Source organism: Microcaecilia unicolor, chromosome 4, assembly GCF_901765095.1.
Source record: "Microcaecilia unicolor chromosome 4, aMicUni1.1, whole genome shotgun sequence".
NCBI classification, from domain to species: Eukaryota; Metazoa; Chordata; class Amphibia; order Gymnophiona; family Siphonopidae; genus Microcaecilia; species Microcaecilia unicolor.
In genome coordinates, this window is record NC_044034.1 from 154047383 (window position 1) to 154073066 (window position 25684).

The following is a 25684-nucleotide window of genomic DNA, read 5'->3' on the forward strand; positions in this document are numbered from 1 at the left end:
AATATGTGCTATGTTTCCAAGTTTATTAAGTGTTTGTTACGCTGCTCATCAAAGAGATTATCTGAGCAGTTTAAAATACTAACACAATAAATGAGAAAAGTAATGCAAAGAAAAGAAATAAAGGGAAGAGGGGAAGAACTACAATATGCATAAGCAATTGAAATTCTGGTTTCTGCTCAACAAAAGGCAGATACCCCAGGAGCACATTTACTAGTACCTGCTGAACCAACGTTAGCAAGAGGTGGAGTCCCGGGATCTTCTTCAATCAGAGGTTGTGGGTCTGGGAGTACACTTACCAGTACTTGCTCAACCACAAACTATTACCTGGGAGCCAGGAAACCTGCTCAACCAGACAACAGAATGCAGTGCTAGGAGCCCAAATGGGTTTGTGCTTGTCAGGGGAGGATTGCCCAGAAACCACAGCACTGTTGCTCAGCAATCCTGCTGCACCAATCCATAGGTCTACACCATCTGCTAGAGAGAGAGAAATACTGAAAGGCAGCACTAGCCCTCTATAAGGGGAGAGAAGTCAGATCTGAGCTTTTTTCTCTGTGTTCATCTGCTGGCAGAGGGATATAACCCACATGTCTGGACTGGTCTGGCATGGACGATAAGGAAAACAGGCACTCTAGGAAAGGGACTGTTGATTATTAGGGATGTGCATTTGATGAAGCAAGTTATTAATATGAAACAACAGGAAAAAAACTGAAATGTTGTTTATCTGTGTTGTCACTAATGCACCCCCTGTGCAAAATGGGACCTATTTAATCACTGGATTGCACACTTTGAGCAATAAGGTGCACTATTGCTGATAATGCGCAAAACAAAAATGTTTTTTAAAACCTTGAACAAAACAAAAATTCCATAAACATCAGAAACTAAACAAAACAAAACATTTTTGGCCTGTATGCTCCTACTCATTATACCTCTTCAAATAATGGCTATCAAGGAGGTGAATGTTTCTTTGTTTCTTGGCTTCAGCTGTAAACCCACTAAGATCTGCATTTAGTGCAAACCCAGTTGCACTATAGCTAGGAGTTAGCATAATAAGTAAACATTTATTGATAAGAAAATGTCACTCACATGCTTTCAATAATCCTTGTTTCATTTTAGTTCCCCTCATTGAATCATTCCCAGAAGAGGAACCCTCAGACTCATCTAAAGGATCTCAAAGCGCAATGGGACTTCATCGGTTTGTGCCCTCAGACCCTGCATCAGGTGATTGTGGCTTCCTATCCTTTTCCTTTATTGTTGCATGAGCAAGAAATGTCCACAGCCTCAGGTTTTGGATCTTTTGGTTCCTGTAATTGATACTAGTTTACTGAAGTGCACAACTATGGAACACACTGCCAAAAACAGTAAAAACTACGCTAGACTACCTAAATTTCCAGAAAGCACTAAAGACAGACCTGTTCAGAAGAGCATACCCCACCGACTCAACATAAAAATACCGGACACCTGCGACACAATGTAACCAAAGACAGTATTGGACATTACCTGACTCTTCCTCCCCCTCTCCCTCTCTAAGTTCCCCCCAATTGTACCCACCATACATGCACTTTATCTACCACAATATCACCTTGTATTCATTCATACCTTGTATTTATTCAGACCGGAATCGGCTAACACCGTTAACGGTAATATGTAAGCCACACTGAGCCAGGGGCGTAGCTAAAGGTGGGCCTGGGTGAGCCCAGGCCCACCCAGTTTACAGCAGCTGAGTAGCCAGCCACAGTGTTGCCACAGACTTATTTTATTCTGTTGGTCAGCGGCGCGGCCCGCTCAGCCACCTCCCACCTGCTTTTATCGGCAGTCAGCACGAGAGCTCCTCCTCCTTGTCAGCCAGCGTGGCCTCTTGTTATCTTGTTCTGTGTGCAGCTAAACACACAGTTTCGCGGAGTCGCAGATTCGCGGCTGCTGTTAGCAACCTCTCTGCTGCACGCCATGCCACCACGCTACACTCTCTGCCGTCTCCCTCCTCCTTGGGCCCGCACGGCATGATGGCGCTGCGGCTGCGCCGCATGCAGTGCCGCATGGGAAAGGTCAGGGCGTGGCTCCAAATCCACACTGTGCCTGCTTGTTCCCTGCCAGCCGGGTCTGTGATTGTTTTCAGTCGGTTCGTTCGATCACAGTAGCACTCCCCCGCGGCACCACTCAGCTACAGAAGCCAGGTAATAAATACATCTATATCAATTCAGATAAAGATTATCCCTTGTTATATGATGTTTCGTAAGGCTTTGGAAATGTACTTGTGTGAAACATAGGTTCTGGGTAAAGTCTGAGGAAGAGGTTTTTTTTTTCTTCTTAGTTTCAAACTGTATTTGAAACTAAGAAACAGGTATGTCCAGCTTCTTTTACAATGTAAATTGCACTGAACTCGTTTGGGGATGTTGCGATTCATAAGAAATAAAGTAAATTAAATTAAATATATTAAACATTTTTTTTACATGTCGTCATGTAGTAGTAATTTTACTATTTTGTACTCAAAATGCTGGTGGTGGTGGGCTTCTGGGTGGGGTAAGCACTTCTCTGCCTAGGGCAAAAAAGGTATATTTAATAATTAAAATATACCTTTTTTTCATCCTAGGCAATGAAGAGCCCACCCCTACCCAGAAGTCCACTACCAGCCAGCATTTTGATTATTCTTGTAATCAAAATGATGGCTCTGGCCTGGTGGTGGGCTTCTGGGTGGGGGTGGGCTCTTCACTGCCTAGGACGAAAAAAAGGTATATTTTAATCATTAAATATACCTTTTTTGCCCTAGGCAGTGAAGTGCTTACCCCACCCAGAAATTCACCAACAATAAATTCCAATAGTGCCCAGGCAGGTTCATTTTTAAAAAGTTGTCTATTTCTCTCATTTTGGCGGGTTTTTGGGTGGGGATGGTCCCTGCAGTGCCTAGGTTAAAATTTAAAAAACAAATGTAGGTGGTTTTCTCTGGGTGGACTGGTGCGGAGGTGGGCTCTGCATGGCCCAGGACATTAAAAAAAAAGTATTTTATATTTAATGCCATAGGGGTTGGTAGGGAGTAGGACAGGGCTGACGGTAGGCTACAGGGAGGGAGGGGTGCGGTGGTAGGATAGGGCTGATGCTTAGCTATGGGATGGATTGTGGGGAAGGGAAAGATTTGATACTGGGCTACAGGGATGGATGGGGGGGGGGGGGTAAGGTAGAGAAGGGAAGGGCTGATGCTGAGCTATGGGGATGATGGATAGGGAGTAGGGAAGGGAAAAGCTGATGCCAGGCTGCTGGGATGGATGGTTGGGGGTAGGAAAGGTCTTTATGTTTTTGTAATATGTTTTAAAATTGTGTGTTAAATTGTGATCTGCTTAGAACTGCAGCGATAGTGTGGCATAGAAATGTAGAAATTAAATCAATAAATTTCTAATTTTTGGTCCTTTATTCTGTAATGGATGAGGGTTGATCTGTGGTCTGCATGTGACCGAGCAGGTAAGAGTTTCTGCTGGCAAGTGGCTTGTATGGGGATCAATGAGTCTGACTTGTCTGGCTTTTCCAATGGGATGTGTATTGCTGTTGTGTACATTCACTGCTGCCTTTTTAAAGGTACTGTTATTGGAACTGGTGTTGTGGTTTGCAATATAGGCTCTAAGAAGCCTCTTGCAGGATTTAGTGTTACTTCACAAAGTACTTGACAGAGACGGGATTTTGTTGCTATTATTGAGGTGCTTCCAGAACTTGAATACATTGTTATATGTCATTGCTGTAATTCTAATGCAGGACCCTGTCATGTGCGTTGAGATGTTTGCCATTATAGTAGACATATGTCTGGTCAAGTTTGATATGGCATAATGTAACTATAATTACAAATATCGGGTTTTTTAAGTATGTATGTGGTTTATATTGATGCAGGGCAGCTGTTGGGCAGCATTCTAAGGCATTAGTTTGTAGTATCCCAAGAAGCACTACTCATACCTATATACATAGTGCCCACCCATATTAGCTCTGGGCCCACCCAAAAAGTCAGGTCTGGCTACGCCACTGCATTGAGCCTGCAAAAAGGTGGGGAAATGTGGGATACAAATGTAACAGATAAATAAATATTCAAGTGCCAGAAGGTGTCATAGAATCAAATTTAACCATCTTCACTTCATCCCAGGGTTAAAGCACGTGGAGGGCAGTCCTATATACTAGGTACTAACATCTATGTGTGCATTAACACCCCCCCCCCCCCGAGTCTGTAAAGGTCATTAACCATTATGTGTGCAAATTTAGGCACATTCCCGATTTGTATGTGCTCCAATTAGTGCCAATAATTGGCAACAATTTATTTATTTGTTTGTTGCATTTGTATCCCACATTTTCCCACCTTTTTGCAGGCTCAATGTGGCTTACATTATGCCGTAATGCAGATCTCCATTTCCGGAATGAGAAATACAAAGTAGTGTTACAATAAAATTCATAAATGTTAAAGTACAATATAAAGTAAGTTAGATAAACAGTTCATTTCGGCATAAGAGATAAGGGGGTAAATCGTTAATTAGATTTAATTGGGACCAACACATAGAGTTAAGCACAGGATCCTGCCTAAAATTTACACACATTCCAAAAAGGGGGGCACAGAGTGGCCTAGTGGTTAGAGCACCAGCCTTGCAATCCAGAGGTGGTCAGTTCAAATCCCACTGCTGCTCCCTGTGATCTTGGGCAAGTCACTTAATCCTCCATTGCCTCAGGTACAAACTTAGATTGTGAGCCCTCCTGGGACAGAGAAGCATCCAGTGTACCTGAATATAACTCACCTTGAGCTACTACTGAAAAAGGTGTGAGCAAAATCTAAATAAATGGGAGGGTCTTGGAAATTTCAGGGTGGAATGGGGACATGGCTACGAGTTATGCATGTAATTACAGAATAATGGTGCTCTGCACTTAAATGTAGGCATAAGCATTTGAACCATGCAAATGGCCATGCCCAAATTTATGCATGACTCTGCTTTAGCATGTATTCTACGTAATGTGTCAAACTTTAGGCATGGTTTATAGAATACAGCTTAAGCGTTTTTTGCTGGGCGCTGATTTTTGTAGGTGCTATTTATAGCATTTTCCCCAGTAGATGTAGATGTGTTGATGTTTACAATGCTAGGATAAGTGCATGTATATTTTAGGGATGGGCATTTGCTTGCAACAATATGGGAAATATCAACGACCTATCCAATATCATTGCATGTTGTTATCAAATGAAAAGGAGCAGAAAAAACATGAAAATTTGTGCTTTATTGTTGGATGATAATATTGTCCACAGGGGCAGAGCATGAGTAGGACATTGGCAGGGCTGTAAGTTACAATGTCCCTGCTACACTTAGGTGCTCACACTAAGGGCAAGCACCTAAATTTCAGGCATGCATAAACAGGGTTACACTAGCATTCTACAATGGAACCTAGCTGCCTAGGCCCTTTACAAGTTAGGATCCTACTGCATGTGCTTAGGCAGGGCCACCGAGAGACTGATTAGGGCCCCTTCCACGCCCCACCTTACCCCGTCTCCCCATGGGCCATCGCTGCTCCCTGCTCCCCCCATGCTCGGGCAGCTACCGCTGCCCCGCCTCCTTATCTTCCTGCGTCTTCTCTTCTCTCATTCTGTCACTCTCGCTGCTCCTGTATGCTGGGACCCAGGTCATTGCGCGACACAGAGGAAGAGAGAGACAGACCCCTCCCCTCAGCGACCCTGTCCTCAGGGAACCTAAATAGAGGTGTCCAGTTATAGAATTGCCCCATCATCTCTAGGCCACTCTCAGGCTCATTTTCGAAAGAGAAGGACGCCCATCTTTCGACACAAATCGGGAGATGGGCGTCCTTCTCCAAGGGTCGCCCAAATCGGCATAATCGAAAGCCAATTTTGGGCGTCCTCAACTGCTTTCTGTTGCAGGGACGACCAAAGTTCACAGGGGCATGTCATAGGCATAACAAAGGCAGGGCTGGGGCGTGCTTAACACATGGGTGTCCTCGGCTGATAATGGAAAAAAGAAGAGCGTCCCTGATGAGCACTTGGCCGACTTTACTTGGTCCATTATTTCTTGCAACCAAGCCTCAAAAAGGTGCCTGAACTGACCAGATGACCTCCCCTTATTTCCCCAGTGGTCACTAACCCCCTCCCACCCTAAAAAAAAAACTTAAAAAATATTTTTTGCCAGCCTCAAATGTCATACCCAGCTGCCTGACAGCAGTATGCAGGTCCCTGGAGCAGTTTTAGTGGGTGCAGTGCACTTCAAGCAGGCGGACCCAGACCCATCCCCCCTACCTGTTACACCAGTGGCGTAGCCAGAGGTGGGCCTGGGTGGGCTGGGGCCCACCTTCTTAGGGCTCAGGCCCACCCAACAGTAACACACGTTTAGTGGTAGCTGATGGGGATCCCAAACTCCACCAGCTGAAGAGTTCCCCCTGATGGTAAAGAAAATGCTACTCTCCACGATACTGGCACCTGCACATGCTCAGTTTTCAGTGCATGCCTGCTGCAGACTGCCATGGTGGAAAGAAGTGTTTTCCCGCCAGCTGAGATATTGTTTTGGTGATGGTGGTAGGGGAGGGGGAGAACACTTGGTGCTCACCCACTTCTTGCCTAGGCCCACCCAAAATCTGTTGTCTGGTTACGCCCCTGTTACACTTGTGGTGGTAAATGTGAGCCCTTCTAAACCCACCAGAAACCCACTGTACCCACATGTAGGTGCCCCCCTTCACCCCTTAGGGCTATGGTAGTGGTGTACAGTTGTGGGGAGTGGGTTTTGGGGGGCTCAGCACACAAGGTAAGGGAGCTATGCACCTGGGAGCAATTTGTGAAGTCCACTGCAGTGCCCCCTAGGGTGCCCGGTTGGTGTCCTGGCATGTCAGGGAGACCAGTGCACTACGAGTGCTGGCTCCTCCCACGACCAAATGGCTTGGATTTGGTTGTTTCTGAGATGGGCGTCCTTGGTTTCCATTATCGCTGAAAACCGGGGACGACCATCTCTAAGGACGACCATCTCTATGGTCGACCTAAATGCCGAGATTTGGGCGTCCCCGACCGTATTATCGAAACAAAAGATGGATGCCCATCTTGTTTCGATAATACAGGTTTCTCTGCCTCTTGCTGGGATGTCCTACGTGGATTCCTCAGGAAAACTTGGGTGCTCCTTTAGATTATGCCCCTCCACATATCAGTGTTTCCCAAGTCAGTCCTGCAGTATCTCCTTGCCAGTCATATTTTCAGGATATCTGCAATAAATAGGCATGAAATTGATTTGCATACACTGCCTCTATTATATGCATATCTCTGTCATGCATATTCTTTGTGGATATCCTGAAAACGTGACTGGAATGGGGATACTCCAGGACTGACTTGGGAAACACAGCTTTAAGGTTTAAAATAAGAGACTGATAAATGGATTTCCTGCACTGAGCCCAGGGGCTAGCTAATATTAAAACTATTTGTGAAATTAGATAACAATGTTTGCATACAGGAAGATGCTCCTCAGTTTGATCTGTGCTACTCTGTGGTTTTTACTGGTTGACTATATGAACATTAAATTTGTTTGCAAAACAATTGTTAGGTGAGAGAAAAATGAAATAAATAAAAAATATTTCAAAGATTGTAGTTTCAGGGTAGAGTCTCCAAATTGGCTAATTTTGTGCATACCTTGACAGGAATGAACCTCAGCCCTCTGTCTGGGTATATTGGAAATGATTTCTGTCTCACATTTGCATTGTACCATGGATTGCACCCTTCTGGACACAAACCTTCACATTATCTTATTCCGTATGTTTCCTTTTGTCAGGTTATTCGCGTGTACAGTGATGGTGGAATTCCAGATGGATATCGTCATATGGATGGATATGGAGTTCATGCGTTCAAACTGGTGAATCAAGAAAATAAAGCTGTTTACTGCAAATTCCAACTCGAGGTACTCATTGCAAATTCATATGATTAGAATGATTTACACATAGCTCTGTGTACCTCTGTCCTTTCCCCTAAAAGTAATCACTACTACACTTTGACAGTTCTCTCAGGGGGTCTTTTACTAAGGCGCGCTCATGTTTTTAGCGTGGGCTAAAAATAGGCACGTGCTAAACGTTAGAGACGCCCATAGGAATACATTGGTGTCGCTAACATTTAGTGCACACCTATTTTTAGTGCGTGCTAAAAATGTGAGCGCACCTTAAAGAGCCCCTGAGTTTCTTTAGGAAGCTTCTGGCTTTCTGCAGTGTTTTGTATGATTTATAGTGTTTCAAAATATTTTCCAGTCAAATATCTATATTTTTCTTAATAGTTTGTGTATGCATTTTAGGTGTACTGTGCTATACAGAGATTTAAAAAAAAAAAAAAAAAAAGGACAGTCCTTACTGCTTGGAGTTTATAGTTAAGACCAGATGAGACACGCAACAAAATAAAATATTGGATATGCCTTATGGCAACAAATGTATGACTGAAGAATGAAGATATGACTATAGGTGGAGATTAAAGTGAGGATCATCAATTGTGATGTTGGGACTGGGAATATTTAAAGGAGAACTTGGGTCAGCCTATCTTGTGTAAATAGGCACTTTATCTAAATATATATTACTTTGCACAATTCTCTTTGTATTATTCTCCTTATTTTGACAGATAGAAAGGAAGATGAATTTTAAAAATTTACCTGTCTGATAACTGCCACTATATCTGTTTCTAAATCCTGATCATTGCCATTTTTGCTTTCTTTTAGAATAATCAAGGTATTAAAAATCTTCCGACTAAAGAAGCAGAAAAACTTACAGCCAGTGATCCAGATTATGCTACAAGGGACCTTTATAATGCCATTGATAACAAAAATTTCCCATCATGGAAATTATTAATCCAGGTCATGACCCCCAAGGAGGCACAGAATGAAAAATGTAACCCCTTTGATTCAACCAAGGTGGGTCATAAAAATCAATATGATCTATTATTACATAATTTGCTACAAGGATTTAATTTCACAGATGTGATTATATGGAGGGTAGTTTTCAACACAGGGTCTGTAGAGTGCTAATGCCAACACAGCCCATTTGCTTCGAATGGGTTGTGTTGGTATTGCTGTGTGTCTTTGTAAACAGAGGGGTTATATTGTAAGTGAGAAAAAAAATTCTTTTCTTGCTGTCATGTTATTATAATATATGTTTCATAAATTTTAGATTTGGAGTGAAAAGGATTATCCTCCTATACCTGTGGGCAAACTGGTCCTAACCAGGAACCCTAATAATTATTTTGTGGAAGTGGAACAGCTGGCCTTTGAACCTGGCAACATGCCTCCAGGAATTGAAACAAGCACTGATAGGTTGCTTCAGGTAAGTGAGGTAGATATATATATATATATATATATATATATATATATATATATATATATATATATATATATATATATATGATTCTAAGAGAAAAAAAAACAATTTCATAATTTGTCAAAAATTCTGATATTTTCAAACTTTGGAATCCACACCCGAAATTATTGGAGAGCAAAAGGTAGTACAAACCCTGTCAGAGGTAGGATCATTCCCCCCCCCCCCCCCTCTCCTCCATTCTCCTTTACTCTTCCTCACTCCATTTTCTTTTCCTCCCAATTTAAAAAAGATTATTTAAAAAAATGGAAAATATTTTAAATTGTATGACATTTATATTATAATAGCCTTCACACAGGATACATATGGTAAAATTATGCCTTACCTGATAATTTTCTTTCCTTTTGTTGCAATCCAGAAACTGGTGGGTTGAATCCGTCTACCAGCAGGTGGAGATAGAGAACACTGAACTGAAGGCAGTGTTACCTGATGGCCAGTTCCTCCCTCAGCTAGTATAGGTACATCACAAAGCAGGCATAAAGGAATCAATCACAATGTAGTATCTTCCTCACAAACACCAACCCAAGCTGAGTCGATATTAACAAAAACACAGGCCCTGTAAAGAAGAAACCTGTCAAACAAGAAACGTTCTGAACACAGAGGAAATCTCCGCCCATGAGATTGCCTGTGCCCAAGTAGAATGAGCTCACAAGGCCTCTGGTGACGCCCTACCATCCAGATTATATGCTAAAGCAATCATCTCTTTAAGCCAATGTGCAATGGTGGTCTTGGATGCTGCACCGCCCCTTCAAGGCCCCAAAAGAAGAACAAAGGATCCGAATGTCGAAAACCACTCGACATCTCCAAGTACCGCAGGAGAACTCGCCTCACATCCAGAAGATAGAGTTTCGTGAACTCCTCCTGAAAATCTTCTTTGCGAAAGGAAGGAAGAAAAAATGGTTGATTGAGATGAAATGCTGAAAGGACTTTCAGTAGAAAATATGGAACCATATGCAGTGCCACACCTGTCTCCGAAAATTGTAGAAAAGGGTCTCAACATGAGGGCCTGAATCTCCGAGACCTGCCGCGCTGAAGCCATAGCCACCAAGAACACTGCCTTCAAAGTAAGGTCCTTATCCAACGCCAAACATAAAGGTTCAAAGGGAGCTTTCTGCAAAGCCTGAAGCACCAGATTGAGGCACCATGGTGGACACGGTAAACAAAGTGGGGGGCGAAGATGATGAGCCCCTTTCAAGAAACGAACCACATTTGGATGTACCACTAGGGAAGCCCCAGCCACATGACCCCTGAAGCAAGCAAGGGCTGCTACCTGCACTTGGAGTGAATTATAGGCCAAGTCCTTTTGAAAACCATCCAGGAGAAAGGCCAACATGTGAGCAACAGATTCTTTGAAAGGCGACCACAAGCATAATGCACACCATGCCTGAAAGGCAAGCCACACCCAAGCATATGCCATAGTAGTGGAATGCTTCCTGGCCTAAAGTAATGTAGCTATAACTGCATGCAACCACCCCTTTATTTCTCAATCTTGCCCTCTCAACGGCCAGGCCATAAGAGCAAAGCAGGAGGGATCCTCCATTCAAACCAGGCCTTGATGTAGTAGACCTTGAGTCACTGGCAGTTGCATGGGTTTGTCCACCAGAAGTCTGCATACCAAGGACAGCATGGCCAGTCTGGAGCCAGCAGCACCACTAGCCCTCCATAACGACCAATAGTCTTATTAAGGGCCAAGTCAGAAAGCGGTAGAGCAGCTTTGCTTGAGGCCATGGCTGTAGTAGGGCATCTAACCCTGTGGACCCGAGCTATTGCCTTCTGCTGAAGAACTCCTCACCTTGGCATTCTCCCGGATCACCATCAGGTCCATCTCTGGCATACCCCATTGCTGGCAAATCAGGAGAAACGCTTCCAAAGACAATTCCCATTCCGATAGATCCAGAAGACGCAGGCTGAGAAAATCCACCTGAACATTGTCCTGGTCCAGATTTGTGCTCTGCCAACAGATACTGCAGGTGAACCTCTGTCCACTGTAGGAGATGATTCACTTCAGCAGCCAGAGACAAGCTTTGTGTGCCACCCTACCGATTGATTTAAGCCTCTGCAGTTGTATAGTCAGACAGAACTCAGACTGCCCTGTCCTCTAGCAACTCCTGAAATGTCAGTAAGGCATTCACTACTGCCCTGAGCTCCAACTGATTGATGGACCAAGTTGCTTCTGACTGTGACTAATGCCCTTGACAACCATCACCACCACGACCCACTGCAGGGAAGCCAATGGCATCCCCCATTGCAAGTTGGAGTCATGGAGCCACCAGGGCATGCTTGTGGCAACCACAGAAGCCATCATTAATAGTTTTATGTCACTGGGGACCATCTGGATAGAAGAGAGTGCTGCAGAGGGTGCATGTGATCTCTCGCCCACGGCACCACTTCCAAGTTGGCTGCCATAGACCCCAACACCTGAACATAATCCCAGACTCTGGGGCTGGTCAAATACAGCAGGCTGTACACCTGTGAGCACAGATTGGCTCTTCTGCCATTTGGTAAGAACCCTCAACCCTGTAATGTGTCAAAAAGAACTCCCATGTACTCCAGAGATTGAGAGGGAACAAGATGACTTTTTGCAAAGTTGAGCACTCAGCCCAGGAACTTTAAAAATGCGATGGCATGGTTGGTAACCAGGTGATTCTCCAGTAAGAATGATGCTCGGATAAACCAGTCATTGAGATTTGCAACGCTGCTGCCACTACCACCATGACCTTTGTAAAGGTCCGGGGTGCTGTAGCGAGACTGAAGGGCACAACTTGAAACTGAAAGTGATGCCCCAGCACTGCAAACTGCAGAAACAGCTGGTGAGGTGGCCAAATTGGGATATGTAAGTATGCCTCCTTAAGATCCAGCGCCATGAGAAACTCCTCCGGCTGGACCGCTGCAATCACTGACTTCAGGGCTTCCATGTAGAAATGCTGCACCTTCAAGAACTGATTCAGTTTCTGGAGATTGAGTACTGGATGAAAGAAGCCCCCTTTTCTGAGTACCACGAAGTAAATGGAATACCGACCCGCATGAACTTCTAGGTGAGGTACAGGAATGACTGCTCCCATGTCCAGCAGAGAACGCCATGTGTCCTCTATGGCCGCTTGCCTGGATGCTGAGGCACAGCGAGACTCCAAGAAAAATTCTGCAATGGGAGATTTCTAGCTTGTTCTCATCTTTGACAATATCCAGAACCCACTGGTCTGAGGTTACTTTGGCCCACACTTGGTAGAAGAGAGTCAACTGACTTCCTATCTGACACCCTACAGAGTGAACTGGCACCCCATCATTGCGAGGCACGTCCAGTTGCAACTTGGCGGGCTAAGGCACCTGAGGTTCTTTTATCATTCCAAAAGGAAGAGCATTGTTGGAATTTGGGGCACTGAAGTGCTGTCGTAGCCCGACCTGGCCTATAGTGACGGGCCTCCTGAAACCGAGGATGTGATGATTTATCCTCCTGGAGTCTCTGGGATTCTTCATGATCTTCACGGTCCTCTCCAAGACTTCCCCAACAGCAACTTGCCACAAAGTGCTGCTTGGATGCTATATCTGCTGACCAATGCTGAAGCCAAAACAAGCTTTCAGAGGTCACAGCCAAAGCCATTTGCTTGGCTGAGGCCTGAACTAGATCATACAAAGCATCTGCTAGGTAGGCATGACCTGTCTCTATACACGTGAAATAGGTAGGCAATGAAGAGGCCTCACCCCAATCGTGATCCATAGATTGCTGTAGCCAACTAAGGCACGCCCTGGCCACATACATACTACAAATATACGCCTGGACAGCCAGGGTGGATACTTCAAATGAACGCTTCAAAGAAGCCTCCAACCATCTGTTTTGCTTATCCTTCAAGGCCACTGCTCCCTCCACACCTCCACAGGAAGAGTGGTCTTTTTGATGTCAACCATCACTAATTCATCCATTTTAGGGAGGGAAAACTTTTCCAAGTAGTCCGTGCTCACAGGGTATAGTTTAGCTATGGCTTTAGCTACCTTGAGGCTGCCCTCTGGCTCGGTCAACTAAGCAGAAATCAGCTCCTGGATGGGAAATGCTTTAGCCAGCCTCTGAGCCATCTTCAAATTTACTGCAGAGGCCGCTGCCACTTCTCCGGGATCTGAAATGCTTCTTCTGGAAGGATCTCTCCGTCCTCTACATCTTCTAGCCTAGAAGGCCTAACTGAGCCCCCAGAGAAAACAGACACAGACATGGGCAGAGAACTGGCCACCAAGGAAGCCACTTCAGCTATCAGTCTCCTCTTTTATGCTGGGTCTAGTCCCAGGGGCTAAACAGACTGTCCCAACTCCCTAAAGATTCCTCTGGGTTCATCGCCATGGGAGTTGGGGAATGCTGTGGAAACGAGCGTTTCATGATATAGGCCTGATGCAGAAGAATAATTAACTTAGGAGAGAAAGACTCTAAATAGCCAGACCCTGCCAGAGGTTAAAAAAAAAAGGGGGCACCCCTGCAACTGCTCCAGTGTTACCAGTGGGAGCAGCCCATACCTAATCGTGGAAAAACAGCTGTTCTGAGGCAGAAGCAGTTTCCAAAATGGCGCACGCTGCAGAGTTGTCAGTGCAGGAAAGAGGCGAGTCTGTTGAAAGTGAAGGTGGATTCCCCTGGGAACGTCAGAACACCCGGCCACACACATACCCAGGGACGAGTGCCATTTCCCATATTAGGAACAGTGCTTGATAGTCTCTGCTGCCATCCATGCGCAAAAACAAAATCACTCACCCCGCGCACCATGTGTCTCGGAGCAGCAAAGTCTCACACAGGCAGCCTGCTGCCAAAATGCTGTTTGTCAGGTGCTCTTTGTTCTGACCTGTCCTTTTTTGTTTGGGTTTTTTTTTCCACCTTAGCTTTTTTTTTGGTTGTGAGGAAGGAACAGCCAGCCACAACAGCTTACAAAAAGGTAAGTGGGAGAAGGGAGATCCTGGGGCGAGACAGGGACCCAGCAACAAAGTACGCCTCCAAAGATGACACCACTGGTCCACCCCTAACTCAACTGGCTACAAGCAGCCCAGGAGTTTCCCAAGCAGAGAATTCAGAAGCTGGTAAGAATCCATCCTTCACTTGCTGGAGACACAGATATACTAACTGAGGGAGGAGCTGGCCATCAAGTAGCACAGCCTTCAGTTCAGTGTTCTCTATCTCCACCTGCTAGTAGACAGATACAATACACCAGTTTCTGGATTCATCTGCTGCAGAGGCTAAGAAAGGGCTATGTAGCTGCACTAAGTGATTAGTGCAGAAACAACCACTCTCTGCTCCCCAGACATGTTCTCTTGGTCAAAAAATAAACTTTATTTTTAGCTCATGGGTAGCATACACACATTTGGCATTTACTGCGGGACACCTGAGCTTACCCCTATAGTAATCCCTTTTAAGCCGTGATAAGAATGTGCTAGCCCTTACCGTAGCTTAGTAAAAAGAACCATAGAAAGCTAAACATTTTGAAAATGAGGCAATTATTGTTAAAATGAAATTTCAACATGATGAGTTTATATTTAAAATGCACTCAACACTCATGTTTCTCTAAAGTGGCACCTTTGCTGTGGAATTCCCTGCTTTAGGATATTCATCTGGAATGATTTCAAAAACAATTTAAGAAAGCCCTAAAGCTGCAGTTTCAAAGCCTGGTCCTGGATGCACCCCAGCCACTCAGGTTTTCAGGATATCCACCATGAATATTCATGAAGAGATTTGCATATAGCAGAGGCAGTGCATACAAATCTCCCTCATGAATATTCATTGTAGATAGCCTGAAAACCTGACTGACTGGAGTGCCTCCTGCACCAGGTTTGGGAAACACTGCCCTAAATACATACTTTTTTTGGTCAACCATTCCCCTCAGAATAGTGAGCAATTGTCTCATCTCTGGGATTGTTAATGTCCCTTTCTCTGCTTTGCTTGTCTGAGCTTCTCGGGAGTGTTTACAGCCCTCTGCTGCAGCAGCTCATCACTACCTAGATGAGTTGATAACTCATCCCTCCCTCTTCTTTCTTAAGTATTTATTTTTATTATTTTGACTGAAATAGTGTAACCTAGGCCTTCCTTGTGTTTCTTCCCTCTTGTTTGTAACCCCCACTTAGCTTTTAATTTGTTTTGATAATGGAAACTGCTTCGATATTAATGTGATGGGCAGTACATCAAATGAAGATGAAATGTAAATATTACTATTAATCATTTCTATAGCAGTACTAGATGTACGCAGCTGAACCTGGTCCATGACACTGCAACTTATGACAATAATAACTGTGACTTGCAGACAGCATTATTATTAGCAGTAGTTCTGCAAGGGAGATCTGTGTGGCCATATTTTTGAAAATGATGCCAGACACACAGACATTTGTGTCCCTGGTTTTTTTCTTGTTCAAAAGTTGAACATTTCACTTTGGAAAATGGCTATGCATTTTGGATGTTTTCAGTGGAAAAACATTAATCTCACAGCCATAATTGGATCAGGAAGTCAACGTGTCTTTCCTGTTTGATTATGGCTGTGAGATGGCCGGGGTGTTTTTAGACTTTATGAGCAGGACACACACTATTTTTTGGAATTAGACATTTTTCTGAAAATGCCTCTCTCTGTATACCAGTTCATTATATAAATATTTTAATTTAATTTATTTCAGATGCGTCTTTTTGCATATGCAGATGCACAAAGATACCGCATAGGGCCCAATTATCAGCAGTTAGCTGTAAACTATCCCATCACAGCTTCTGTAGCCAACTATCAGAGAGATGGACTCATGTGTTTGCTTGCCAATCAAGGTAATTCATAAAGTTCTACTAAAATGGATTACAAATTATGCTGTGGTCAGTAGCATAAGTTAAGCATATATTTTATACAGAAATTTTAATTTCTGAGGTCTATATTCTATATCTAGATAATTTTAAATAGATAAAATATGTATTTAAAGTTATGCAGATTTTCAGCAAGTCAAAATAAAAAGTTTGCTGAAAATCCTTATATAAACTTATCCATTCAATATTCAGCCGGTGGTGGTCAGTTTTTATTTTTTTTAAACACTGTCCGCTGTGGGCAGAATCTGCCCCCAGATATTCAATGCCAGGTCATCTCCGGACACTGGCATTGAATATCTGGGGCCAAAAGGCATGTGCTACCCACCGGAGCTTATGCGGGTCCCAATCAATATTTCCTGATAGTGCATGCATATGTGCACTAATTCACATGTGCAGTGGTTCATGTATGTGTGCACTGTTTGTAAAGAACATGCACTCTTTCCAAAACAGTGCACCCTCTTTGCAAATAATGGGCACTATAATTGGCAAACAATAAAAAAACCCACAAAATGTAGTGTTTGTTTTTCCTGCCCATTTTCATTTCTAAACAACATGACACAACATGAGATACAATGTCATTGACGTTTCCTGTGTCATTGCAAATGACAGGCCAGCTTCAAGTTATCATCTTGTCTCTTCACATGCAAGTCGGCCTTTGCTATTTCATTCATCTACCAAATCATCTTCCAGTCAATATTCAATCAGTGACAGTAATCATTTTTTTAAACGCTGACTGCTGTCAACTAAGTTTGCCCATATTTATTTATTTAACACATTTATACCCCACATTTTCCCACTTAGTTGCAGGCTCAATGTGGCTTACACAATACCGTAGAGGCAGGCTCCAATTCAGTAAGATGCAAATATACAATAAAATAGTAAACCTATAAGTAACATGAGTAAAATCAACAAAGATATAATAAAAAGTTTAATACAGTCCATATTTTTGCTGTATCTCAGGAAGTAGAGAGTTAGGTTGGATCTGGAGAGTAAGACTTCTTGAACAAAGTGGTTTTCAGTGACTTCCTGAAGTTAAAGATGTTTAGGAATTGATTTCACGGATTTAGGCAGTGCGTTTCACATTACTTATGTAAGAGAAGTTGGATGCATACAGTAGGTCAATTTGTATTTAATACCACTGCAATCTGGATAATGTAAGTTTAGATAAGATTGGGATAGACTGGTACTATTTCTGGGTGGAAGATTTATTAGGTTCAACATGTATCTAAGAACTTCTCCATACACAATCCTGTGGACCAGAGTGTAAACCTTGAAGGCAATGCGTTCCTTGATAGGAAGCCAATGCAATTTTTAATGAAGGGGTTTAGCACTTTCAAATTTTGATTTACTGAAGATAAGTCTAGCTGCTGTATTTTGGGTGGTCTGCAGTTTCTTGGTTAGTTGTTCTTTACCACCCGCATAGATTCCGTTACAATAATCTAAATGGTTTAATACCATTGATTGTATTAGTTTGTGAAATACATTTCGCGGGAAGAAAGGTTTTATGTGTTTAAGTTTCCACATTGAGTGAAACATTTTCTTTGTGGTGAAATTTACTTGGCTTTCAAGTGACAGGTTCCGATCAATTGTGATGCCAAGTAGTTTTAGGCTATCCAAGATAGGAAGGGAGTGATTTGGGATGTTTAAGGTTGTAGGTTTAAACTTGTGTTTAGATGAAAGGATGAGGCAATGAGTCTTCTCTGTGTTTAATTTCAGTTGGAATGAGTTTGCCCATGCGTCCATTGTATTCAGACCGATTTTGATTAAGTTAGTGATTTCAGTCAGGTCATGTCTGAAAGGTATATAAATTGTAACATCATCAGCATAGATAAACGGGTTAAGGCCTAGATTTGATAAGGATTTAGCCAATGGAATCATCATTACGTTGAAGAGTATTGGTGAAAGTGGTGAATCTTGAGGAACTCCGCAGACCGCTTTCCAGGATGATGATATGTTTGAATTCGATTTTACTTGGTATGATCTGCATGATAAGAAGCCTTTAATCCATCTGAGTATATTTCCGCTAATCCTAAAGTGATCAAGAAGATTTTGTAGAATGTCATGGTTAACAATATCAAATGCACTGGACATGTCAAATTGGAGAAGGAGTATACTATTGCCTGCAGCAATTTCTTGCTTAAATTTGGCCAAGAGAGTGACCAAAACAGTTTCAGTACTGTAGAGAGAACGGAACCCAGATTGCGAATCGTGTAGAATAGAAAACTTATCCAGGTAGTTTGTAAGTTGTTTAGTCACCATACTTTCCATTAATTTGACTACCAGTGGGATGGAAGCAACTGGACGGTTGTTGGTAATATCAATACAGGCCATGGCTGGGTACTGGTATTGAATAACTGGGTCAATGGCAATACCTAAAAGTTATGCAGCTATGGCCAATATTCAGTGCTGTACCCACATAGCTAAACCAGGTTAAAAAATGTGGGCTGATTTAGAGCAGTCCTACTTGCCTGGTTAGCTATGGGGGCACCAGCACTTAATATTGCTGCATAACTTCTAGGACCCCCCACCGACTGCCCTAGTCCTATCTGGACAATGCAGAGGCAGTCAGAGGAGATATTCAATGGTACTACCTGGTTAAATGCCACTAAACATCCCCTCTCAGCCTGCTCAGCAAGATTTAACTTGGGAAGAGCCTCACTTGCCCAGTTAAAGCATTTTGAACATCAGGTCTGTTCTCTTGTCTAGTTTTGCACATTCCTTTCCTCTTATTCTTCTTGATTCCTTCCAAATAAACTTCTGTAAGCCTTGTGGCACTGAAATAACCTGTCTGCTTCAGTATTAAGTCAAGCTTTTCCTTCCCCTTTTTAAGATATTGCAATCCTCAGCCCTTTACAACACTTGTTATGCGGGGTTGGTTCATGAGTATTAGGTCCCTAGCCATACTTTCAGCCTTGTGCCTACCTCAAGTAATTTTCAGGACTCTAGACTGCCTACTCCCCCCTCCCCTTCAACCAGGATTTTGATAGTTACCCTTAACAACCATGATCATCCCACTACCACCACCCCCCCCCCCCAGAACCATCTTGTAAAAACACATAATTGACCATCTTATTTTTAAAAATTAATCTTTGTTTTGTATATAGCATAAGGAAGGCAATCTCTAAATCCAACCCTCCCTGTAAGTAAACGTTCATGCTGATGGTTCTTTGAGTCTGCGAGGCTCTCGGTACCTATTGTTTTAATGTCAGTACCTAATGTTTTAATGCTCTTTCTAGCCTTCTAGAACCTACTACCTTAGATGAGTGCTTAGATTGCCTTGTGGTTAAGCTGGTCTTGTTAAAGGTTATTGCTGTAGTCTGTTCCTTAAGTCTTCATGCCTTTTCCTTGTAGACCCTTATCTTTGGAACTCACTCCATATTGCAGTATACTAGTCTGAAGGTGCATTTCTTTCAAGAAGCAGTTGGTAAATCACTAAAACCTCCTTTTTGATCATCTATTATTTCTGTCATGAAGATGTGGCTACAGGCCTGCCTGTCTAATGGAAAATATTTCAAATTACAGTTGTTTCTATACAAGGAAAAGTGCATGTAGATGCTGAAGGCAGAAAAGCAAAACTTAAACTTGGCCAGTTTGAATTTAGTCTTACAGATCTACTTCGGTTTTCAAAGAATTCTAACATAAAATATGATCTGTTTTCAAAGGGAATGCCCCAAATTATTACCCAAACAGTTATTGTGGTCCTGTGAGTGATCCCAAGGCACTGGAACATAAATACAAAGTGACAGGAGAAGCTGCTCGATACAACTCTGCAGATGACGATAACTTCAGTCAGGTAGTTAACTAGGGAAAGACCAAACTCTAAATATATCTTTGCAGTATTTGACTGTAGTTTTTTGAAATGATTCCATGTAGAACAATGTAAAGCTCAGTGTGTTTGATACTGATACAGTGTATAGATATTCCATCACTATTATGTTTGCATCAAGGGCCGCCGGGGCCGGGCCCGGGACAAGGCCACCCCCTGACCCCGCCCACCTGAAGTTGCCGGGCCCCCCCCACCCGAGGTCGCCACCCACCTGAAGTCGCCGGGCCCCCTCCACCCGCTACCGGCCGGAACTAACCTTAATTTTCCTTCTTTCACTTCGCCCAAGCAGCGCAGCAGCAGGGCAGACCTCTCCTCCTTCCTTCTGTGCCCTGCCCTCGCAGACGTTACGTCAGGCGAAGGCGGGACACGGAAGGAAGAAGTGGCCTGCCCTGCTGCTGCGCTGCTTGGGCGAAGTGAAAGAAGGAAAATTAAGGTTAGTTGAAGTTCCGGAGCGGGAACGAGGAGGGCGGGCGGGCGACCCTGCAGCGGCGGCGGCGGGCCCCCCCCCCCAGAGGCCCGGGCCCTCTCGGCGGCCCTGTTTGCATCATATTATATCTCTTATTTGAATTTCAGTGCTGTTAAATGTGTATATTTTTGATCCTATTTCATCTTATTATTAGGTTTCAGTTTGCTGATTTCAAGTTTCCTCTTTTATTGTATTTGTTTTTTTCCCTTTATTTATGCTTTTAAATACAATATTCAAGGATAACCTTGTACAGAAATACAGGTAGAAATGAAAACTAAATTCTAAACTTTCACTTAAATAAATTAACGAATACTTATAGAGAATATAATCGTTGGAAAGTTTCTACATACAAACATGATGTTTAACCTTTCTTAGACCCCAATTAACATGGAGGGGGGAAAAAGAGTTAGAGAAGTTTGTAGATTCCAATTGCCTGACCAATTTACTTCAGTTCTTTGAAGGAGTAAACAAACATGTGGACAAAGGGGAGCCGGTTGATATTGTGTATCTGGATTTTCAAAAGGCGTTTGACAAGGTACCTCATGAAAGGCTACAGAGGAAATTGGAGGGTCATGGGATAGGAGGAAATGTCCTATTGTGGATTAAAAACTGGTTGAAGGATTGGAAACAGAGAGTGGGGTTAAATGGGCAGTATTCACAATGGAGAAGGGTAGTTAGTGGGGTTCCTCAGGGGTCTGTGCTAGGACCGCTGCTTTTTAATATATTTATAAATGATTTAGAGATGGGAGTAACTAGCGAGGTAATTAAATTTGCTGATGACACAAAGTTATTCAAAGTTGTTAAATCGCAACAGGATTGTGAAAAATTACAAGAGGACCTTGCGAGACTGGGAGACTGGGCGGCTAAATGGCAGATGACGTTTAATGTGAGCAAGTGCAAGGTGATGCATGTGGGAAAAAAGAACCCGAATTATAGCTACGTCATGCAAGGTTCCACGTTAGGAGTTACGGACCAAGAAAGGGATCTGGGTGTTGTCGTCGATAACACACTGAAACCTTCTGCTCAGTGTGCTGCTGCGGCTAGGAAAGCGAATAGAAAGTTGGGTATTATTAGGAAAGGTATGGAAAACAGGTGTGAGGATGTTATAATGCTGTTGTATCGCTCCATGGTGCGACTGCACCTTGAGTATTGTGTTCAATTCTGGTCGCCGCATCTCAAGAAAGATATAGTACAATTGGAAAAGGTGCAGCGAAGGGTGACTAAAATGATAGCGGGGATGGGACGACTTCCCTATGAAGAAAGACTAAGGAGGCTAGGGCTATTCAGCTTGGAGAAGAGACAGCTGAGGGGAGACATGATAGAGGTATATAAAATAATGAGTGGAGTGGAACAGGTGGATGTGAAGCATCTGTTCACGCTTTCCAAAAATACTAGGACTAGGGGGCATGCGATGAAACTACAGTGTAGTAAATTTAAAACAAATCGGAGAAAACTTTTCTTCACCCAACGTGTAATTAAACTCTGGAATTCGTTGCCAGAGTAAGTGGTGAAGGCGGTTAGCTTAGCAGAGTTTAAAAAGGGGTTGGACGGTTTCCTAAAGGACAAGTCCATAAACCACTACGAAATGGAAATGGGGAAAAATCCACAATTCCAGGAATAACATGTATAGAATGTTTGTACATTTGGGAAGCTTGCCAGGTGCCCTTGTCCTGGATTGGCCGCTGTCGTGGACAGGATGCTGGGCTCGATGGACCCTTGGTCTTTTCCCAGTATGGCATTACTTATGTACTTATGTAAATTAAAGAAATGGCTGCATTCTCTCCAGGTACTGTTTCATTTCACTTGTTTCAGTTCTACAAACAATTTAAGTTGTTCCGGTGAAAAGAAAGTATACTTAGTTTGACCTAATTTCACTACACACTTGCACGAGTATGCCAGGGGCGTATCTGCGTGGGGCCACAGGGGCCTGGGCCCCCGCAGATTTCGCCCTGGCCCCCCTCCCCGCCGTCAACCCTCCACCGCTGCTTACTTTTGCTGGCGCCGAGGTCCGACCCGCAATCGCCGTTTTTCGTCTTTCTCCGTGGCCATGCTTCCAGGAAGTAACGCTGCAGTGCTGATTCGTTGACTCCAGTTCGACGTCTGACGTCAGACGCCGAACTGGATTCAACGAATCAGCACTGCAGCGTTACTTCCTGGAAGCATGGCCACGGAGGAAGACGAAAAAACGGCGATTGCGGGTCGGACCTCGGCGCCAGCAAAAGTAAGCAGCGGGGGAGGGTTGACGGCGGGGAGGGGGTGGAGAGAGGCGGCGGCGGCGGCGGGGGGGGGGAGGGAGGGAGGCAAAAATGTGCCCCCCCTCTCTGGCTCTGGCCCCCCCTACCGCCGGATTCCAGATACGCCCCTGGAGTATGCAAGAAAAAAGGAAGCACCTATATCTATTGTCCTTTGTTTTAAAGCAAGAAACGACTTCCCTTTTTGTTGTGTGGACTTGGTGACGTCTGGGTAAATCCAAACTTTAGAACCATAGAATTGAGCTTTCAAATTCCTAAAATAAAGTCTTAAGATTGCGTTGTACTCTTGCTCAAACACCATAGATACAATCATTGTAGCTCTGTTTGTTATAATATCAGTAGATTGTTCCAAGATGTCAGAAATATTTTGTAAATCAAAGTTGTCTTTCTCAGGACCTTGCACTCCTTCTCTAATTTTAGGAATATAATATATTTTGTTTAGCGGGGGTATACCCTCAGGAGGAAGATTTATGTTTAAACTTGTACATTTTACTATTGTTTTGGTGTAAACAAAATTGTAAGTTAGATGTTAAACTGTACCTACTGCACACCGCTTTGGATGAAACTCTTCATAGTAGATAAACTACCTTATAAGAATATTGCAACATAGCTAATCCTACAGCAGCTATGATGAAACACTCCCTTCTAACTCATAGATCAGGGGTGGGCAATCACAGTCCTTAAGGGCCACAACTGTGTTGAGTTTTCAAGATTTCCAGAATGAATATACATGAGATCTATTTGAATATGATGGAAATAGTATATGCAAATTAATCTCATGCATATTCATTGTGGAAATCTTGAGAACTTCACTGGCTTTTGGCCTTCAAGGGCCATGGTTATCCACCCCTGTCATAAATGAATGACTTCTAGTTTGTGAAGTAGGATGAACATTTTTTTTATCTTTATTTTGCTTTAAAAATGGGGGGGGGGGGGGGGGGGGGGAGAGAGCCCACCCTAAATCAAACCTTAGCTATCTTGTTTAAAAACTGTATTCCCCCTAATCTCCACTACTTTGCCTGTCATGCCAAAGTCATCTAGCACCAGTAAGGCAGAAATTATGAGATCTCAAGAGGGGGAGTTTTCCACCACCATTTATCGTAAACCTACCGACTGCAACACCCTATTACATTATCAGAGTTTCCATCATAGGGCACTTAGACAGGGTGTTCCGGTCGGACAATTGTTACGTTTACGTTGATTGTGTTCATCGACAATTGAATTCAAGAGACAGGCCAGCATCATGATTGAGAGGTTTTTGGACCGAGGGTACCCTATGGGGATCCTCAAAAAAACGTATAAAAGGGCCCTGTATACTCATCGTCCACGGCTGTTATCCACGGGACCTAGGTTCCCCTGTAGCCCCCTGGCTTGTGTCATCCCTTATTCTTCAAAGGCATCTAGGATTAACGCTATTGTCCATAAACATTGGCAGGTGCTTGCGGTGCATCCCGAGTTTAGCGAGACCCCTAGAGTAGCGTATAGACGTCAAGCTAATTTGGGTGAATTGCTTAAGAGACCTAGTAGGAACATTGCAATCGGTAGGCACTCTCCATGTGGCAAGTGTGTATATTGTTTTTATCAGTGGGACACTTCGATCATTCCCATTCCCCATTCCAATAGGGAGCACACTTTAAGACATGGCACCACGTGTAATACTGAACGCGTGGTTTATTGTATAGTTTGTCCATGTAATTTATACTATATAGGACACACTAAGAGACAGCTGAAAAGTAGATTAGCAGAGCACGTTAGCAATATCAGACATTGCAAACAAGAAAACCCGCTGGTAGCACATTGGACTTTATTTAATCATTCGATGAATCAACTTCGATGTGCTATAATAGCGCACCTTCCTTCCTCCAATAGAAGTGGGGATGTCAGTGCCAGTTTATTAGTTATGGAACAGCAATTTATTTTCTCATGGGGTATGGTTACCCCCAATGGCCTCAATTTAGAGGTTGAATGGGTGTAAGTACTGTTTCTTTAACAGATTGGGAGTTGCCATGTAACCAGCCCTTTAAATTGAGATAGGACGTTTGACGTAGTAACTCCTGATGCGGCGTCATGTGGTCTACGCCTGAGGGAGCCTTTAGCCGGCATGTAGCCGAATAGATGAATGTGAGTGAGTATTATTTCAATGTATATCGTAATAATAAGCTTATAATATGGAAGACGGTGATGGTTACAATGAGGTTACTGTTAAACTGTTGTAGCTATAACGGTGGTTCCTCCTGAAGAAGATCTAGTGAAATGCGGATCAGCATTGGGGAACCGGTATATACTGGAAACATCAAGAGTTGAATAAGGAGTCTTCTATCTGCTTCTTAATACCTGTATAATGCTGCACAGGTGGGATTTGTGATCTATGAACGGCAAATGGAGGATTCCCACTTGAACTGAAAGTGGCACATTTGGGACAAACACAACCGGTTATAATACAGTGGCCACGTGGAAAGCGTGGCGTCAATCACTGCATTACAAAGACTGAGTATTATGTTATGAATTATAATTGGTGTGTGAATATAATGTGCATATAACACAATGTGAATGCCGTTTATTATTGTAAACATTGTTTCGTGCAGCGCAGAGTAAGAAGTGTGATAGGATGATATGATTGGTATCTTTTAAAAATAATTAAAACAATTAAAAGTTTTTTTTTAAAATAATACTGGAGCCTTTTTGAAATAAATTACTCATGATCCCCAGAGGAAGTGGGGGGGGGGGGAGGGGGGAAGAGGGACACAGTATTACAGGTATATTAAGGGTAACTTTCAAGGGAAAGGGTTGTTTCTAAACCAGGTAAGCTGAATTTAGTTTTAGTATGTGATATTGTAAAATAACAGGAACTCAAACCAAATCTAAATGAAACAAAAATAATCCCTTCCCTCACCAATGACAAAAAAAAGTACCTATGCACACCCTTACTAGGACTGTCTATCTTTGTTGCTCTCTAATCACTGGTATGTATTTCTGGGGAATAGTATTTAACTTAGCAGTTC

The 25684-nt window shown here is 43.2% G+C and overlaps 1 protein-coding gene across 4 annotated transcripts in view; it reads left to right on the plus strand.

Annotated features, from left to right (window-relative positions):
- The window catches only part of LOC115468786 (catalase-like), a 77554-nt gene that overhangs the window by 39057 nt on the left and 12813 nt on the right, over positions 1-25684 (plus strand). For all 4 annotated transcript variants that reach the window (XM_030200778.1, XM_030200781.1, XM_030200782.1 and 1 more), the window contains exons 5-10: positions 1114-1218; positions 7764-7889; positions 8688-8879; positions 9136-9288; positions 15967-16105; positions 19801-19931. In XM_030200778.1, the coding sequence (XP_030056638.1) occupies positions 1114-1218; positions 7764-7889; positions 8688-8879; positions 9136-9288; positions 15967-16105; positions 19801-19931 (846 nt within the window). The remainder of the gene's footprint in view (positions 1-1113; positions 1219-7763; positions 7890-8687; positions 8880-9135; positions 9289-15966; positions 16106-19800; positions 19932-25684) is intronic.